At 38.9% G+C, this 19749-nt stretch overlaps 1 protein-coding gene and 1 long non-coding RNA gene across 10 annotated transcripts in view; one reads left to right on the plus strand and one right to left on the minus strand.

The window, feature by feature from the left end:
* The first annotated feature begins 2414 nt into the window (after nucleotides 1-2414).
* On the plus strand, nucleotides 2415-3991 carry LOC139083698 (uncharacterized). Its single transcript, XR_011540610.1, has 3 exons — nucleotides 2415-2553; nucleotides 3315-3417; nucleotides 3870-3991. It is a non-coding gene; the product is annotated as an uncharacterized lncRNA (long non-coding RNA).
* A 3521-nt stretch (nucleotides 3992-7512) lies between these two features.
* SCAF11 (SR-related CTD associated factor 11) overlaps nucleotides 7513-19749 on the minus strand; it is a 67395-nt gene continuing 55158 nt past the window's right edge. For 8 of the 9 annotated variants that reach the window (XM_070619446.1, XM_070619447.1, XM_070619451.1 and 5 more), the window contains 7 exons: nucleotides 19057-19158; nucleotides 17189-17295; nucleotides 13834-16545; nucleotides 12225-12568; nucleotides 11071-11289; nucleotides 10595-10714; nucleotides 7513-10324 (listed from right to left, as the gene is read on the minus strand). In XM_070619446.1, coding sequence (XP_070475547.1) covers nucleotides 10178-10324; nucleotides 10595-10714; nucleotides 11071-11289; nucleotides 12225-12568; nucleotides 13834-16545; nucleotides 17189-17295; nucleotides 19057-19158 — 3751 coding nt within the window. In that variant the 3' untranslated portion in view covers nucleotides 7513-10177. The remainder of the gene's footprint in view (nucleotides 10325-10594; nucleotides 10715-11070; nucleotides 11290-12224; nucleotides 12569-13833; nucleotides 16546-17188; nucleotides 17296-19056; nucleotides 19159-19749) is intronic. The other variant, XM_070619448.1, reaches the window with a different exon arrangement.

Here is a 19749-nt window from a genome sequence, read left to right on the forward strand (position 1 = left end):
GTCTTTGTAAGATTTTCCATAATTCCTCAGATATCTTTTCCAAGTATTACATTTATTAATTTGGCATCAGTTAACTTCTAGAGCCACAAAAACTTTTTGGGGATTCCCTCAACAAAGAGACATTTCTAAGACAAAGGTTCATAGTAAACCGAAACCACAGTTCCCACTCAGCTACTGTCCATCCTAGTGTATAGTTCGAACAACTGTTAGCTGACTGTTGGACAGTTACTCCTCCTAAACGTTTTTAGGATGTTAATCAGATGTTTGCCTGCGTATATACCTCCCTTAAAGCTCCTTCAGCTTGCCATTTCAGCGGAGCGAGGACCTCTGCCGCTGGTTTGGAGGGTTAAGGAGAGTCCTGCTGGGAGGCTGGGACAAGCTTACGAATGCTACCCAGTAAGCTACAAGGTAAAACCAGGGCCGGAGGAGAATTACAAAGTGGGCAGTTCAGCCACGCGACAGGCTTCATTTGATTGGTAGGTGGGGAAGGGCTTCGTGGGGGAAGAAAAATGGCTTTGAATTAGAGCCTTTAAAGGCCGGTAGAAATTGGACAGACCCAGTGGTCAGAGAGTCTGGAGAGGTCGGCTTCAGGAAGAGAGGAGATGGTAGACGAACGGGTGCAGGGGTTGGGTAACTAGGAAGAGATGGAAGCTGTAAGCACCTTCCACTCACACAGACAAAATGCGCAGAAACAGACCTCTCCCCAGAATTCCCAGGAGGAGCGGGAGTGAGAGAGGCGGCTCAAGCAGAGAAGTGGCTCGGCCACCGGGGGAAGGGAACCTAAGGGGCTTCTCGAAGTGTAGTCGCAAACCAAACATAACTGGGAGGTTGAAGCACCCTCGGTTGAGAGGGGCTCCAGAATCCCTGGACTAGACTGGACTGGAGGGCCTCCTCCGCTGACGGGGTTAAACGTTCAGCCTTTGCTTTCGAGGATGGATTGCCCGGCGCGGTCGGTTCTGAGGCCCTGTTCACGGCCACGCCGTCTGTGACCCGTCACACTAGACTGGTTTTCAGGTTGACCCTTGCAACAAATTCGCTCTTGCAGGGCGGTTGCCTGGGAACAGGCAGCTTTCTGAGTTGCACAACCTTTGAAAATTGGCCTTGTTTGTTAAAATAATACCAGTGAAAACAAAATCGCAGGAGCTGAAAGCTGCCGCAGGCGAATACAGACAGCCCGACGCGAAGAGTCCGCACAGAACTTCATTCTCCCGCGCCGACCCGCGCGCGCTGATTGCTTTATTTCTGGTTCCCAACCAGAAGCACCTCCCTATGTGATGCATTATGCATTATTCTTTCAGTGGGGAATTCTTCCCCCCCAGATTCATAGATTTCTTTTTCCCATTGGGACAGGATTGAAAGAAAGGAAGAGATGAAGAATGATAGATTTGACTCACAAATCTAAACAATGGCTTTGAGTTAATTGTTGGCTTCTTGATTTTGTTTTTTTACAAATTTTTATTGGGAAATATAACACATATAAGATCCCCGTCTCCCCAGAAGGCCTTTGCCCCATGTCAATCACAGCCTCCTACCTCCCCACATCAGTGCCACTATCCTGAGTTTAAAAGCAATCACATCTTTTAAAGTTTTTTTGATCACTTAAGTGTAGATCTCTACATACTATCATATAGTTTGGTCTATTTTTGAACTTAATATAGAAATACAGTGTTGGATTGTATTTTGTTTCTTTTATCTTTCCCTCAACTCGTTCATAACCTCCATCTATATTGCCGCAATGGTAACAGTGCCTTTATTTTCATTGCTGAATGAGATTCCAACATTGAAGGCACTTGGGTTGTTTCCAGTTTGGGGCTCTTACAGGTGATGCCATTGAACGTTCTTATCCTTGTCTCGTGGTGCACTTGGGCATGCGTTTCTGTTGAGCGTTTACTTGGCTGTGGAATTGTATCTAGTTACCTAGTGAGAACGGCCATAAAGCAGTTTGCAAATCATGTCCAAGGACGGTCCATACTGGGTGCTAAGAGACCATAGGACGATCCAGGGCTGCCTCCAAGGAAGTTGGTTTTGGGGGATGGGCAAGAGGCTGGCTTAGCAAGGCTGCTGCCTCCCTCATTAGCCTGAGCCGGCCGTTCGTAATTGTTTTAAGATTTTGTTTGAAGAAGTTCTGCTGTAAAGAGTTTGTTGGCAATACAGCATATGGAACTTACACTGCTCAGAGCAGGTATTTAATTAGTGTTAGTTGAATTCGATGGTTACTAGGAGTCTGAAGGATGAACAGGAAGAGGAGGCTGAATCGGGTGACCAGTCGGTTATTATAGTTGACTAGGGGAGAGATTGTGAGAACTTCATGAACTCTGGAGAGGGGCATTGGAAATAGACATATGGACGAGCCATTTCCGGTGCCCAAACTGCCCAGGCCGGTTGAGCAGGAATGAGCGAGTATCAGGCCCTCAAGCTGGGTAGACCTGTGATGAGCGGGAAGGCGGGGCTGTGGACTGAGGCCTCTGTGAGCTCTGACTCTCCCACTGACTAGCTCCGTGATCCTGGGTCGGTAACTTGACCTCATCCTCATTTCTTCAGCTGTAAAATGAGGTAAATAATAGGACCACTTTCAGGGTTGTTATGAAAATTAAGGGAGATAATATAAATAAAATGCTGGCACTGGACCAGTAAGAAGCACTCAGGGGCAGCTGGGGCTGCTGTGATGGGGAGTGAACGTGGCACTTGGTAGAGCTAAGGCGGACGTGCTATCGGCTTATCAAGTGTAAAAGAAAGACTTCTTGAAAGGACGACTTAGAGCTGTCACAATGGTAATTTTAGAAGTGGCTATAATTCCTTTGGCAAGTGTGTAAATAAAAACTTGTTTTAAAAAAAAAATTAAGTATACACAGCCTGACCTTCCCAACGGCCGGGTTCCTACAAGAGTATGATTGCACCCTGGAACTGTGTGAACCCCCCGGGAACTGTTCAAGATCTCATCTAGAATTTGAAAACAAGGTTTAAAAAGGGACGGGGTGGGGTGGGGGGCTGTTGTGAGATGCTGCTGCTGCTGCTTCTGAGCACAGGGATAGAATCCAAATGGTTTTTTAAGACAAGCTGTGATCTAATTAATTATGTTGTTCTAACAGAGCAGCTGCGATTGCTACAGGGGCTCTAAGAAAGTTTCATCCCGCTTTGCTTCTTGGCTCCACATCAGCCTCCCCCGGGCTGTAAACCATCCCCTACCCAGGGACGATTAAATTGGTCTGGGGGGAGGCCATGTATTGCTGTTTTTAAAGCTCTGTCTGCCACCCTAAATATGCAGCTAGATCGAAACCCACTCGACAAATTGTATTTCCATCGTTATCCAACAGGAGACAGTGGGAAAACCAGTCCAGGCGACAAGGGCAGAAATTCCCCAAGGAAATAGGAAATTTTAACATTCACATCTATTGACTCACTTCATCCTCAAGGGAGGTAGGTAGCACTTTTTTAGGCCACTCCAGCTCAGAGAATATACTCAACGTCACAAAGCCGTGCCCTAGTTCTCTGCGAGCTTTAAAGCCCCGACCCTTACAGCACGCATGGCTTTTCTCCAGCGCGCAGAGGATGGGCGGGAACGCGCTCCAGCTGGTTACGGTTTGGGAGTCCACCTCCCTGTGGCTGAGGGGCTTCTCAGCCCGTGCAGCCAGCGGGCCCCGGCAGAGAAGGCCGAGCCCTCCCGGGGAGCTGCGTGTGGGCACCATCCGTCAGTCGCCTGTCACAGCCAGGTGCTCGGGCTGCGGCCTTAGGCCAGTTCGAGGGGGAAGGTGGCAGCTTTCCAGCCCAGAGCAAAGGCTCCAGCCCTTCTCCCCCACGCCCCCCAAACAGTGAGGACTGCGGTTTTTAGAAACGTTTTTTTCTGATCATACAACTTGTGTTCACTGTAGGAAACTTGGAAGCCAAAGAAAAGCATAAAGAAAAAACAAAATCCTCTGCTACCCAGAAATAACCTATCAATAATTTGTATTTTTTGGTCTTTAAAAAAAAATAAAGCTGGAATATGATATATAATTTGTGTCCTATTTTTTCTGCATTTAATGTTATTCTATTTTTTCCCTGAAAACGTTTAAAGTAGCTGCAAAATACCTTCGTATTTTGTATGATCTGTATGAACAGATCATAGTTTAACCATCCCCCTTCAGTTTTCCACTGTTAAAAATACCAGAAAAGACTTTGTGGACCAGTATGTTTATATTATTATGAAAGTGTACGGCCCTTTTAAGGCTCTTTATACTTATTTTCAAATTGCCTTTCACAAAAATTGTACAAATTTGCATTCCCACCAGTACTGAGTTTCCTCATGGCACTCTTGCCAGAACTAAAAATGTTTTTTTCAGTTTGATAAAATTTATAACATTAACTTAACAGTAAGCTTGAACACCTTTTCATGTTTATTCACCACTTTTATTGAGCCATTGAAAGATCTTGAGCAGAGTAATCTTTTAATATGCATTTCTCATCACGTCAAACACCTCCTGCTTAAAAGGTTTCAAAAGGTCTTCTTGGGGCCAGCCCAGTGGCGTGGTGGTAAGTTTGTGTGCCCCACTTTAGCAGCCTGGGGTTTGCAGGTTCGGATCCCAGGCACAGACCCAGCACTGCTTGTTAAGCTACACTGGGGCAGCGTCCCACATAAAATAAAGGTTGGCAACAGATGTTAGCTCAAACAAACAAGCTTTTCTTTGCATACTATACCACCTTAAAAACTCACTCTCTCTTCATTCCAGCCATTCTAGGCTTAGGGTTACCATGCTCTCTGGCCAAAGGTCTTTTGCACATGCTATTCCCTCTGCTGGCTCTTTTCTTTGCCTAGTTCTTATTCATCTTTTAGTTCTTTTGTCACCTCTCCCAGGGACTCTCACTGACCACTCTGAGGTCCTATTCCCTATCACAGACTCTTGGAGCACCCTGTAGCCCTCCCCGTTGTACCCTGCATCAGTTACATAAACGCGTACCCGGCTTTTCCCACCGTATTAGATAGCTCCATGACGAGAGGAACAGTATCGTTTTGCCCACTCTTCCCTGCTGTCACACACACAGGAGGCGCTGCACGTTGAATAAATGATGTAGAATAACATGACCAGCGCTATGCTATTGGAGGGTTAGTCTGCAGTGTCTACGATGAACTGATGCGTATAGCATCTAAATAACAGTTTGGGACTATGAAAAGAGGGCAGATAGTAACATTGCTGGCAACTAAAGGAGTGGGGTTTTAATGCAAAGACTTGATACCCAGGAAACAGCAATTGAGAGAATGTCTCGAGATGAGGGGAGAAAAGCGACAATTTCAAATTCATGAACGATAGCTTCAACATCAAAGGTTTACTATCTCCAAGATAGGAAATATGGCAGTGCTATTACAAAGGCAAACATGAGGAGGCCTAGTGAGACGCAGGGTAAATAACCCTTCCTCAGGCCACCTTCCCCCCAAGCCGAAGTCATGTGTCTCCTTTTCCGCGCTCCCAGTATACCTCACTTTTTATTTCAGCTGTTACTCCCATGTGTTATATAAATGTTAGTTCTCATCTGTGAGCTCAACTGACACCTCAGTCAAGCACGGACTTCTGGCATCTACCAATCCTACATCTGAATCCTGGCTCTATCAACCAAGTAGCTGTGTAACTAGGTAACTCAGCTAATGCTGTATGCATTTCAATTTTCTCATCAGTGGAGCAAAGATAATTATTAGAATTGGTTTTATAGATCAAATAAGGTAATGCCCATAAAATGTCTGGCACACGGGGCTGGCCCAGTGGCAGAGTGGTTAAGCGTGCACATTCCGCTTCAGCAGCCCGGGGTTCGCTGGTTCAGATCCCGGGTGAGGACACGGCACCGCTTGTCAAGACATGCTGTGGTAGGCGTCCCACATGTAAAGCAGAGGAAGATGGGCACGATGTTAGCTCAGGGCCAGCCTTCCTCAGCAAAAAGAGGACTGGCAGTAGTTAGCTCAGGGCCAATCTTCCTCAAAAAAAAGAAAAAAAACCGGCACATTTTACAAGCTTAATATTACTACTCTTTTAGAAGACTGTGATATGATCAAACCTGATAACGTGAAGAATCCAAGAATTCTTGACACATAGTAGGTGTGCACTGTTTGAGGAAATTAATGTTCACTAAGACCTTATAAACACAGCAATTGCACATGCTCAGTCACAGTACCGAAGGTGGAATTAAAGGTAAACTATGAGCACAGGAACTGTGGCGTAACTATAAATTAGGGTACTAATTTCAGAAGCAATGTGGCAACATCCATCTAAATAAAAAACGTGCATATCCTGAAACTCAATGTAACCTTGTACACAAGAAGAGAAGATATGTCACAAAGGGTGTTCACTAAAACATTGTTTCTAACAGCCGAAACCTGCACATACCTTGAATGTCCATCAACAGAGGAACACGATATAGCTATTATAATAATAGAACATGGACATCAGAACATACCTTCGATTTATTAAGGGCACTAGAGCGGCAGAACAGTTTACAGAATATAATTCATCTGCTGGGTAAAAAGATCTGTGAAACCTACTATTTTCTGGAAACTTAAGAAGCATTTTTGTAAATGCATTCAAGAGTTTGGAAAGATCAACAGAAGTTTCTGGTGGTTCTCTCTGGACAGAAAAATCAGCTTAGGAAAATAAGAGTTTTACACTAAATTAAATTTAAAAAAATTATACACTATGTGTATGTAATTACACTTAAAAAATCTATTATGGGGAAATAAGACCAAGATATTCCACTTCTAGGAATTAATCTCCAGAAAACAATCTGAAATGGGAACAATTTATGTATGATGTTTACATCAGTCTTATTTATATTAGCACAATTTACATTTTGCTAATTTACTTACATTAGTAAAAATTTACAACTTACTATCCAACAGTAGAGGATTAAGTAATGGTACATCCATGTATTGGAAAACTATATATATAGCCATTAAAAAAATCATGCTGTAGAATAATTATTAACACGGCAACTTCTCAACACATCAGTGAAAAGGATAAGCTACAACACAGTTATGTGCAGTGATCAGCGTTAACCGTTGTTGCCTTTAAATGGCAGGACTACAGGTGATTTTTGTTTTTCGGTTTCTTGCCTTTTACGAATTTTTTTATTTAGTAAGGTTTTTCTAATTTCCTATAAATGCTGTTATACAGTCACGTGCCGCTCAACGATGTTTCAGTCAATGACGGACTGCATATACGACGGTGGCCCCTAAGATTAGTCCCACACAGCCTAATCCCAAATACCCTAGTGTAGTAGGCTATTCCACCTAGATTTGTGTAAGTACACTCCATGATGTTCACACAACAAAAAAATCACCTAACGATGCATTCTCACAACGCATCCCAGTCATGACTTGTATGCTAAGAGCTAACTCTAGGCTTGTTTTTACAACTTGGACATTAATGTAACTATGCTGCTAGTTACTTTGGTACAAATCCAAGAAATACTTCAATACAAGTTTGGAAAGAGTCATAATGAGTTGAAAGTCACCATTCCCCAGGAATCCTAATAAAACATTAAAGACACTACTTTGTTTATCAAAAGAATTTATTAGAAAATATTACATACTACGTATCTGTTTAAGAGTATCGTTTCAGTAGACAGCACTCCATCCTCAGACTACAGACAAGGTCTCACAGATCATGGGGCAACCCTGGGATTCTGAGGCTACATCTGTTGGATGGAACATCCGAGCAGTACACACTGGGGCCATTTAAAGGAAGATAATGGAGAAAATGTGGTAATTACCAGAAAAAATTACAAAACTTTTGGAATGTTAAAATAATAAGTAACTATTTTTAGTCTCAAAATTCTAGGCATCACTATAGCCTAAAAACATTGGTCAACGTGACTAGTAAGTTAAAGGGGCCAAGGTTTCAAAGGTCAAGTTAATACTGAATCTTCATAAATAACAAGAAAAATCTGTAACCCCACAAAATGTTTCTGATTAAGTTTGTGCACATGCAAAATCAACGTAAATTTCTGAAAAAAGCATAAAGGGGGAATGTTAAAACAATGTAATTTTTTAAAACATAAAGCATGCACTTTCTAATACATTCTTAAATATTTCAAAGTTTTAAAAGTTTGAATTCTAATCGAGCAACATTCTTCATTAGCTATTTGAAATGCAGTCTGACCAGCACCCCAAGCAGATATGCAACACACACACTTGCTGTCTTCAAGAAAGGTGGAGCTGATTCAGGGCGCTGCTCCCGACGAGCTGAGACTTCACCTCGTGACCACCGCCTAGCTGTTTCTCCAAACCTTTTAGACATCTTTGCAAAAACTAAATGGTAAAGAGCAAATTTCAAAATGTCACCCAACTCCCAAACATCACTGAAAGAAAATGTAGGAGAAGTATGCATTGTGTGATTAATCAGTTTAGGCAATTAATTTGCTACAAAATTTCAAAGTGGTAACCAGCTTTAACTCAAAATAGATTTAAAGTTCACATAATTGTCTAGAGTTCAAAACTGAAACAAATGAGGAGGTGTGCGTTCATATTTAAAACACTGTCTTAATATTTATTAGAAGAAATATACTTCCAAACTTGTTTCTCCATCATAATCTAAACACAAACTTTAATTAAAAATATATATAAATCAGTAGAATACCATATTACAAATGCCCAGAAATGCAGAATAAAGATCAAAAACTGCTTGGAAATATTTCTAACACTTTTTGGGATTATACTCATAATCTAATAAAGATTATGAACTAGCACAATCATTATTGGGGCCAACATTTCAAAATATTTTGCCTATCAAAGCTAGCACCAGGAAAGTATCATGCACATACAGTTGAGAAACAGACAGTCTCCGCTTCAGAAACGCACAGTCCTGGAGAGTGTTGCTCTCGCTAGCTGAGCCAGTAGAAGGGGCAGTCTGTCTCACCGAGGCAGAGGGCCATTAACATCTTATCTGAACAGCTTTCCAGTTATTTGGTATTTATTGAAAACTGTTACTGGAATCAAACAGTTTATCATGGAGATAATCCATTTTTCTTCCAAGATGCCAATTACAAAAATGGCACTATGACATTTTTAACTTACCTTTTACAAAAATCAACATATTCTAGTATTTTAAAAAAACAATCAAATCCCTAGTCCCTGAAAGCCTAACCAAAACTCCATTATTTAATCTTCTCCCTTTCCAAAACACAGGTTTCAATGTCTACAATTTTGCAACATGGTTAACGGCCATGATATGGTCACCAAATTAACAACCCTCATTGTAAAGCATTTGGAGATTTCACAAGAGTAAAAAGAATTTCATTAGTGATCAGAGAGATGAGCCACGACCCGAAAGCCACTGAATGAGTCTCATAATTCTACCTCAGGTCCAAGGAAGGGAGGGCCACCACTTAACAGCCACTCTCCAGCTGGCACAAATAAATTTAACACCTCTGACAGAGAAGAGATATTATGAAAGAATATAATTCTTACAAAGTGAACATGTTTTCCAAACTGGTCTTCTAAACTCAACAAAGAGTTCAGACTGCCAAAGTGTAAATCCAGCAAATCAAACTGCTTCAGCTCAAGTGGGGGAAAAAAGGCACAAAAGAAACACAAGCAGCATAACCTTTATTTGGTGATACAATAGGTGAACAGTGTTCAAAGTTCTGAACACTGACTTTTACTCGTGATAATCTGTTTTTCTATCTAAACAATTTATTCAGATGTGTGCTTTAAAAATACACATTAGGAACCCTGCAACTGGTATGATCTGTTATTAGAAATATTTTTCATGGTAATACATTATTCGACTTTCTATAATTAGAGGGAAAAATCATAAAGATCATACTTTATTTTTAGCGGACAGAATAAATGTATTATACATATATCTCTCTTGCAAACCAGTGCACTTAGAAGTTTCTAATTGATGCACTTCATTGTTCACGCCAAAAAGCTGTACATCTCCAGGATCCGCACTGCAACAGTCGTAGGAAAAACGCACATCCTTTAACCCCTTCACTTTCTCTTGGATTTGCTTTTGTTTGGAGGGGAGGAAAGGATATTGAAGTTGCAGTGCAGAACTATATTTATTTAGAACAAAACATTATATCCTACATTAAAAAAAATAATTTTATCAAAACCAAATTTCAATCACAGTTATGTATGATTTTCAGCCAAAGGTACATGTTGAAATTGCACTTTGCAGTTATCTTGATAGTGTCCTTTATAGTGCGCCCCATCTCAGCCTATGTTTTTTTCAGTAGACACAGGTTCTTCCACAGTTTTCTTTTGGCTCCCCTTCCGTGAATACTTGTACTTGTCTACATAGGCTTTAACCAGATTTGCCACTTTAGTAGAATTTACTTCTCCACTCTTACTATGACAAACCTATGAAAAAAGGAGGGGAAATATTTTTTCATATCTAAAGAGATTAAAGCAAAATGGAAAAGCTTTGTGAAAAACAAATAACCCCAAAGAGATAACCAGACATTTCTACATTTCATCTCTCATATGAACTTATTGAAAAGGTAAAAAACCAGACACGAATTAGTAGAAGCTAGCTTTTGTTACTATTTTAGTTAGACCTAAGCATTTCTTTGTTAAAATAGAGATGGTTCAAAACAACATGTATATAACTCCACTAAAGCTATAACTTACTTTATCTACTGCTTTCCGTACAATCTCTTTATATTCTTCCTTGGTGATATCTTTGTTTTGGTAAAATGGCTTAATGGCCAATTTTACCTCCTGTGCTGCTTTTTCTTGAATTTGTAATTTCTGATAAGAGGAAAATGTATAATTATCATTTGCCCAATCACATACTTTCAAAAAATTTATTTAAAAATATGGAATTAAATAGACTGTGCATTTACATTATTGAAAGAAACTCTTCAAATATTAGTGTCATACGTACAAAATACTTATTTACTAATACACACATTTATAAAAATAATTATGAAATATCACCAGTTACTCACTGGGCATCAACATATCTAGACAGAACTCTTCAAATAATATTGGAATTTAAGACTATCAACAATAAATTCCCTTCACCACTTATACAATAGAAAGCTGTTATTTTTTCATCTTTATCATATACAGAATATGTAGGTTGCTCTCAACCTTGAACTTGCCTTGTCTGTCTTCGAGCTATCTGCGCTGGCTTCCACTGTAACACTTACTTTGCTTTCTGCCAATTTTACAGCAGCATTAGAGGCTTTGCTGTGACTTGATGACGAAGTATTACCAGAACTTGGTCCCTGAACTGTTCCCGTGTTTCCTGGGGCTGCTGCTGGAGCAGGCAAGACTGGTGTACTCATGTTACTACTTACATGAGAAGCACTAGGAATACCCTGTTTTAAAGAGTTATCATCAGTTAATGAATTATTTGTATTCAACAGTAGTCTTTTAGTCACTATTAGAAATAACATTAAAAAAATTCAAAGGAATTCAACCTTAAGGCTTAAGAGAAATGCCTATTTTAGTTCAGTTTATATCTAAAAGACTCTGAAGAAAAATGGGTAACATTTTTAAACAGAGCCCTATTTAAATACATCAAGATGACTCAAATTGTATATGTGTACTGTAATGTTCTGACAGCAACACTAAAAACAACAAGAAAGAGAAGAATAGCATTTAAAAAATACTATCTAATGAAAATTAACTAAAGCGCCCCCATGTTAAAGATGGGAGAAAATGAGGCAATGAAATCAAATAGCTTGCAGTGGGTTGACAGCAGAAAAAAGATAAAAGACCTCAAATTCTGGAATCCCATTCCCCTGCTCTTCCAATTATATTTTGCTGTCAAGATTCTAGAATTTCTGAAATGTACACATAAACTATAAGCAACACAATGTTTACAAATTATTTAAATTTTCTACATGGCTCAGTTTTATCTGGTGTTTGTCTGAACAAGAAAATACAAGCTTCATCACAAGTTCCCACCACCTAAAAAGTCCAATAAATTAGGGACAAATTTTAAAGCGCCCACCACTTGATTCTAGTTTGGCTCATAACTTGGTCTTCTTAATCTGACAAGAAAACTTGTCTGGATATCAGTGACAGCATAAGTGTGGCTTAGATTTGATAATAAGCATTCATTTTCTTGTTTGGGGGTGGGGGGGTCTTGGGAAGGACAGTGAAAGAGGGGTTCTGAAGGTTCACCATAAACCTGATCAAATGAGCAACTGTTTCTGGCTGCCAGGAAGCCCTTTCTTGAACACCTGTCCCTAATAGCTAAATGTCTACAATGGCTATGTTGATTAAACTTGAGTTGCTAAAAACATACCTGCAATTGCTTTCCATCTGGCTGTGAAACGATGTAGTTGACTTGGGATGGCGGAGGAGGGGGTGGCGGTGGTGGCAGTCCCTGAGTTACACTGGGAGGAGCAGCTACCTGCATGAGAGGCACTCCCGTGTGCAGATGCAAGGGTAGCTGAGGATGAATGTTAAATGGATTACGCTGGATGTTCATCAAAGGAGCATGAACACCCACTGGATATGGGAAGATATTCAGAGGCTGGTGTTGTGCATTCATTTGTTGTTGCATTACATTCATTTGTGGTTGCATCATATTTATAGGTAGCTGAGAACCATCAGCTTGTTGGTTGGTTTGGTCTTTAAGGTTAGAATCTATCAAAAGAAAAAAGGCTTGTGAAAAAAATCATGTTACAAATTCCTTTAGAGAGAGAAGGAAAGAACCACTGGTTAAAGTAAAATTCAATAGCAATTAATAGACTCAAAACACCTAAACCCATCTCCAACTATGTAGTTTAATCCTGTCATTTCTAAATAATGTGGGCTGATTTTCTAACTAAAAGAAAACATTCAACTTTTTTTTTTTTTTGAGGAAGATTAGCTCTGAGCTAACATCTGCTGCCAATCCTCCTCTTTTTGCTGAGCAAGACTGGCCCTGTACTAACATCTGTACCCATCTTCCTCTACTTTATATATGGGATGCCTACCACAGCATGGCTCGATAAGTTGTGTGTAGGTCTGCACCAGGGATCCAAACCAGCAAACCCTGGGCTGCCAAAGCAGAGTGCACCAACTTAACCGCCAAGCCACCAGGCCTGTCCCTCAACTAAACTTATTTTTAAAAATAAGTTCAGATAACATCCGTCAACATTAGCAAAGAATTAGTAGTTCAAGAAACTTACTGACTAAAGAAATAATCATATAAAATTTAATGAGATTACTACATTACAAGTAAGGTTAATCAATTTTTCCTTATTGTCAACAACTTTTTTCTTGCAATGTTCTTAACAAGAAAAGCCAAAGAGGGGCCGGCCCCGTGGCCAAGAGGTTACGTTCGTGCGCTCAGCTTTAGCGGCCCAGGGTTTCACCGGTTCAGATCCTGGGTTTGGACATGGCACCACTTATCAAACCATGCTGAGGCAGCATCCCACATGCCACAACTAGGAGGACCCACAACTCAAAACATACAACTATGTACCGGGGGGCTTTGGGGAGAGAAAGGAAAAATAAAGAAAAAATCTGAAAAAAAGAAAAGCCGAAGAAAGATAAATCTTTATTAGAAGACTGACTTGTTTATATGAGAACAATGATGAAAACAATTTAAGTGCACTTATCTGAAACAAATGAAAAAGACATTAAATCCTGCATAGGAACATCCCAAATTCTTCTACTGTAGCAAACTGTATATAAAACATTTAAGTCTTTGGCAAGGTTTAGGGAAAGGGTTGAGTGAAAAAAAGAAAATAAATAGTGATGTGTATATATATTTATATAAAGCAAAGTGACTTGTAAACAACTAGGATTCAATTTAACATTATTAAACTATAAATAGGAATCATTTCAATTCATACAAATAAGGTATTAAATTTGTCATCTCTTTCTTCAAATAAGAGTGTTAAAAAAGAAACAGAGCATGTTACCCTGTTCAGCTGTTTCCTCTTCTTGTCTCATCCATCCCGACTGTGCACCTGAGGAGCTCCTCCCTCGTCGTGAGTAATAGTTTTGTACATCTGCTGGTAGAGTCTTTCTCACAGCCCAACTAGACGCAGATGTCCAGCCGGATCTGTCTGCCGGGGTATCAAATGAGAACTCTTGCTCACTCTTCCGTTTATAGGGCTGCTGTTCCACAAACTTGAAAGACTCACTCCCTGAACTATTCGAATTCCCTGAGAGGGGTTTTCGGTTTTGCCACCGATTTTCATTTTGATCTGTATAGGCAAAACCGCCTCTGTAAGTGCCTCTGCCACGGTTACCTCTACCACGGTTAGACAGCCAACCCGAACCAAAGTTTTTATTCCAAGAATTCCCTGAATCTTCATTTCTATTTTCTTCCCAATGAGAATCTTTTAACTTTTCTGGATTTCTGGTCCTTGGATCAGGTCCAGAATTTATTTTTTCTGTTACCCAATTGGGACAGTCATTTCTATGTTTGTCAGCAGAATTTGGATCATCAGCATCTGGACTGATGTCATTTTTTTCTTTTCTTGTGTTTTCATTCTGTTTCTCAGGGTCATTCTTTCTGTAACGATCATTTCCTCGTGGACATCTCCAACCATCATTTGCCCATCTTTCCTTCCACCGAGGAGAGTAACTGTCTCTGTCATTTCTACCAAATGATGAACTTTTGCTTTTTGTTCTAGATCTTGATGGTGACCTGGACCGAGATCTGGACCTAGACCACCTTCTGGCTCTCCTTTCTCTGTCTCGATCTCTCCTGGGCCCATCTCTGTCACTTTCTCTTTCTCTACTCCGGGACCTGGATTTTTCTCTAGGGGAGGGATCTTTCACTCTAGACTGAGATCTTCTGTTCTCTCCAGAAGTGTCTCTTTTTGGGGAGAGTGACTCAGATCTTTTGCCTTCCCTAGTGCTCTCTCTTTTTGGAGATCGAGACTGAGATCGCCTCCTTTCTCTAGTGATATCCTTTCTTGGGGACTGAGAACGAGATTTTCTCCATCCTCTTGCAGATTCTTTCTTGGGAGATGGTGATCGAGACTTCCTGCTTTCTTTTCCAGTTTCTCTTTTGGGAGATGGAGACTGAGACCGCCTCTTTTCTTGTGCAGTGTCTTTGTTGGGAGACCAAGTTGTAGATGGGGAATGAAATCTGGATCTTCGAGTACGAGGCTTTTTGGCTTTATCTATCATATCTATTGGGCTTTCAGATGGCTGAGATACAGTTTCAACCTTTTCATTTGTGGGATCAGAAGATGGCAAATTATTTTGAGAACTGTTCTCTACAGAATTTTCATTCAATTGTTTAGCATCAGCATTTACAGACGGTTCAATTTCAGATTCATTCTGGTCACTGCAAAATGAATCACATTCCATAGGTATCATTTCATTATTGTCCTCACTAAAACGCTTCTCACCTTGTTGAATGTGTGTATTAGGCAATTGTGTAGATCTGGGATGTTCAACCAGAGATTCAGTCTTTTCTTCCAAAGATTTGTCTAATTTGGCGTTAAGATTATTTTTCAATAAATTATTTTCAGAGTCTTGAATGCTATTGAAATTTTCATCCCCTGAAGTATCATGTATTGCAACTATTTCTGCATCTTCAGTTTCAACATGCCCAAGCAACTGAACCTCTAAGCTCTCAATAGATTTTTTGTCCACTGTTTGTATAATTTCACCCTCAGAAGATTCTAATTTGGGGCTGTCTATAAGCTGCTCTGTTTTTGCTACAGCATCTTTATGATCAATATTTTCTACTGCAGGACTCTCTATAACTTGTTCTTCATTAACCACAGACTCTGCATTCTCAGGCAACTCACCTAGGCTTGGTACAGGTTGGTGTACTTCAATTTCAGATGCTGAACATGTAAGAAAATTCTCTGGAGGATGATCTGTACATATATCTGCTTTCACCTCTGATTCTGAAGGTCTAGACATTTGGTCTTGATTTTCCAATGGATCATCTCCCTTTTCAGAAATATTTCTAGAAATCTCACTTTCTAAACACAAAACGTTAGCCTCTATACTTGTATTTTCAACTTTTTGAATTTCCTCCTCCTCTCCAACTAGCACAGGAGGATCTTGGGCACAAGCCTCAGAGTATGAAGCTTTCACTCCTTCCTCTGTATCATGGTTCTCCGGACGTTCCTCACCTTCTTCTATTTGCTCACTACAACTTTTCAAGCCATTAGCAGACTCGTTGTCTACATCTATCTGCACAGTACAAGTGTTACTACTTTCTATATCTGATTGGTGCTCTTTCTCTAACACAGGTGGTGTGTCAGATTCTGCTGTTTCTTCATCTACTGATTCACTGGAAGATGATTTTTCAGGGGCAGGCACAGAACTCCGAAGTTTCTTTTTCAGTAAAGGTGGTTTTCTTCCTCTTCTTACAGGCTTCCGTTTTGGAGCCTGTCTTGTTTGCTTTTCTGATTCAGCTGAAGAGGAAACACTTAGAGATGGATTATTGTTATCTGGGGCATCACACCCAGAATTATTTGATACTGGGGATCTCTGGGACTGACTGACTGTTTCGGCTCTCGTGTTACGTGTAGATCTCCTTGTGGGAGTTGTTGCTGCAGGTTTTCGTCTTGATCCTCTGGTGTTTGATGTACCAGAGGTTTGCTTCTTCTCTTCTCCTTCTTGAGTATGTGCCAATGCATATCCCTTGCAAGAAGTACCTAGTAATATATATTTTTTTAAAAAGTAAAAAGTAAGTATACATTTCAATAAATGATAATAGTTTGGCTTCAGCTTATTTTAGCATAAAATAGACATCTACAACAGAGTGAAACAAAATATATTTATGAATTAAATTATGAATAAATGTATTTGTGGAATTTATCAGCTTCTATGCTACTGAAATGAGTTATCACAAGATTTGAATCCATGTGGTCAATTTTACAGGGAAAAAAACAAAAGAAAATATGTTTGGTCTGATAACTGCCATTTGCTTTATGAATTGGTATTACTAGGCAAAAAGTAAGAGAAAACAAGTTATCCACAAACAGATAAAGACTCAAACTATTATTCACAGTAAACAGGAGATGTTACTTCAAAAGATCTATGGTTTGAGCACTGAAGCCCTAAATAGGAGGGAGACTTCTAATCAGTTCCTCGAAGACTTGTAATTTCTTCAAGTAAAAGGGATTTTCTAGTTGGAACAATTTTAAAGTCAAGTCACTGTCCAAATATTTACAGAAATACCTAGGACTTACTATCTGTACCTTATTTTACAGTTCTTCTAAGTCATCAACACCACTTATGAGATTGAAAGAAGCTGATAATTTTTAAAAAACTAGAAAAATATTTCACAAACTTTACCAAAATTTTCTAAAGATATGGTACTTGTTGGAAAAATAGTTCTTGGCAACAGAGAAGAGACGAGAGGAAGGACTTCTGTTTCAATATTCCAGGGTATAAAACCAATTCTGAAAATTCAAAACAAAAAAGACATTTGTTCAAATAGTTTAAAAATTTAAACCAGCAATTTAAAATTACTAATTTTCCAAATCAGTTGGTAACATTAAAATACAACATGCTTAAACTATTTTTTGCCCAAATAGCTAAAAATGTAAATTCAAGGTTACTCACTGTTCAAAGATGGCTACCAATTGGCTGCAAAGAAAAAACCTTAAAAAGCATGTTTTTCCGATAAATGGCAAAGGGAGAGGACAGGCAACTTAATAATTAATAGTAGTTTCTCTTTTAAACAATTTAATATAATACTTTATCAAGAATTTTTTTAGTTTTTCTTTTTTTCCACTATTCTAAAAAATTTCAACTTGGATAACAAAACACACAGATATATAAAATGTACAAATAAAATGCAAAGATTTTACTTGCATAAGCGTATGGTTTGATGACTTTTGACCAATGTATATCTGTGTAACCACTACCCCAATCAAGAAATAGAACATTTCTACCACCCCAGAAAATGCCTTCATGCCCCTTGCACCTCCTCTCTTTCCAGGAAAGTAAAGAGATAATTTGGTGAAGTTAATCAAATCAGGGTTTTAAGGAAATTAGCAAGGTCAAAGGTAAATCAGTCCACGAATAAATAAAAACTTAACAAAAAGTGGAAAGAGAACTTATAGCACGTGAACTTTGAAGCATATCATAGCTGGTATCACATTTTTTGTTAGATTTCTTTGTTTTATAGCACACATCAAGGCCAAAAATATCAAAATAAATACATTTTTAAAAAGAAAAAATAGAACTGATTTCTATTGCTATATTATATTCTAAAATTCCTCAATCTAAAGATGATGGCTCTTCAAAGCTGCCAGTGTCCCTGTGGACCTGCTAAGACCTGAAAGTTTCTGCATCCAAACCCAATCCACGCTCTGCTTTGTCTTTCTCTGATCCTATTTATTCGGTTCAGGTCTCCTAACAAGACTATTTTATCCAGTATAATGTGAAATTCTGGAGGAGGAGGAGAGAAGTTTGAAAAACAATGTACCACTTGTACATACACAAAAACATACAACTCTAAGAAAAGGTTTCGTATTATACACATTTGGACTTTCTAATTTTACTTCTATTTATGTTCCATTGTCTCTCCTAGAGGGTGAAGGCCCTATGTAGAACTATATTACAGTGGTATAAAAAATAGTTACAATGTGTTATAGGAATGAATATAAAACTCAGGCAAGGACCTTGATCTTTACATGGAGCTTGATTTAAGTATATATCATGGACCTAGCAATGTGCTGGTAGCTTCGGGATTTAAACTAAGAAAGAAAGGGCAAGATTATAGAAAGTCATGAATGCCAGGGCAGAGTAGGGACTTGATCAAATAGTTATTTAGAATAACATTCTGGAAAGGGGAAATGTCATGATAAAAGCAATGCTTCAGGTATCAGCACACAGGTAAGACTGGAATGGGGGAAAGAGTAGAGAAAGGATGACAAATCTGAATGCTATTAATAACAATAAATCTCATCATTTAGGTACTCTCCCTTTTAAATGAATCAAATATCTGCATTTATTAAAAAGAAAAATAAAGGATTCTTTGTCAAGGGGTTCCTTAAATAGCAATCTTCGTTAGGCCTTTGAAAAACCAAAATTTAATTTACACAAAACTTTCTTAGAAACATAACTACTGAATAAGATCCCTCTGTAGTTAAGTATTAATGACAGCTTGTGCTCATGTTAACATGTAAACATTTTAAGTAAACAATTTTTTTTACCTTCCAATTCCAGGTAATGTATCAGGAAACCATGACAACTCCAGTTCCTGTCTCTTCTGCCTAATCAATGCACTGATTTCATTGACTTCTATAAATTCTGTACTAAAAGATAAATTTTGGACCTTCATCAGAATTCCAAAAACTTAAGTTTGGAGTAACAATTGGGTTGGTTATACCATAAATAGCAGAAGTTTTAGTACCTAGTGCTATAAATCACATTAAAAAAATAAGAACCCTTTTCTATTTAAACACTTTCAAAATGAACTCATTCCTAAAGTAAAATTTTTATATTACAAATCAAAATTTATCTGATTCATAAAAGTAATGCTTGAATTTCTACCTTAAGTGACAGAATTTCTAAAAACTCAATCCAGACTAATATCCTTATTACTGAGAGAAAAAAGCAACATTATTTCTATCCCATAAACCAAAGCTGCAGCGAGCAGTTCTCACAGAAACTGTAGGCACAAGTTCCCCATCTGAAACAAAGCGTAAGACAAAAGAAGAAAATAAAGGAAAGTATGGTTACTGTAACCAAAAACGGGTGTAGTTCAGCTTTTCAAAAGGCTGCTTAGATGTAATTGTTTCCTTTGGTACCCTGCCAAGCCCTAAAATTAAGTCATAAAATCTAATCTGTCTTGTTCATTAAACCAATTCTTATGTGATTTTAAAACTCCAACTTGATCTTCAAAT

This window comes from Equus przewalskii, chromosome 5 (assembly GCF_037783145.1).
Source record: "Equus przewalskii isolate Varuska chromosome 5, EquPr2, whole genome shotgun sequence".
NCBI lineage: Eukaryota > Metazoa > Chordata > Mammalia > Perissodactyla > Equidae > Equus > Equus przewalskii.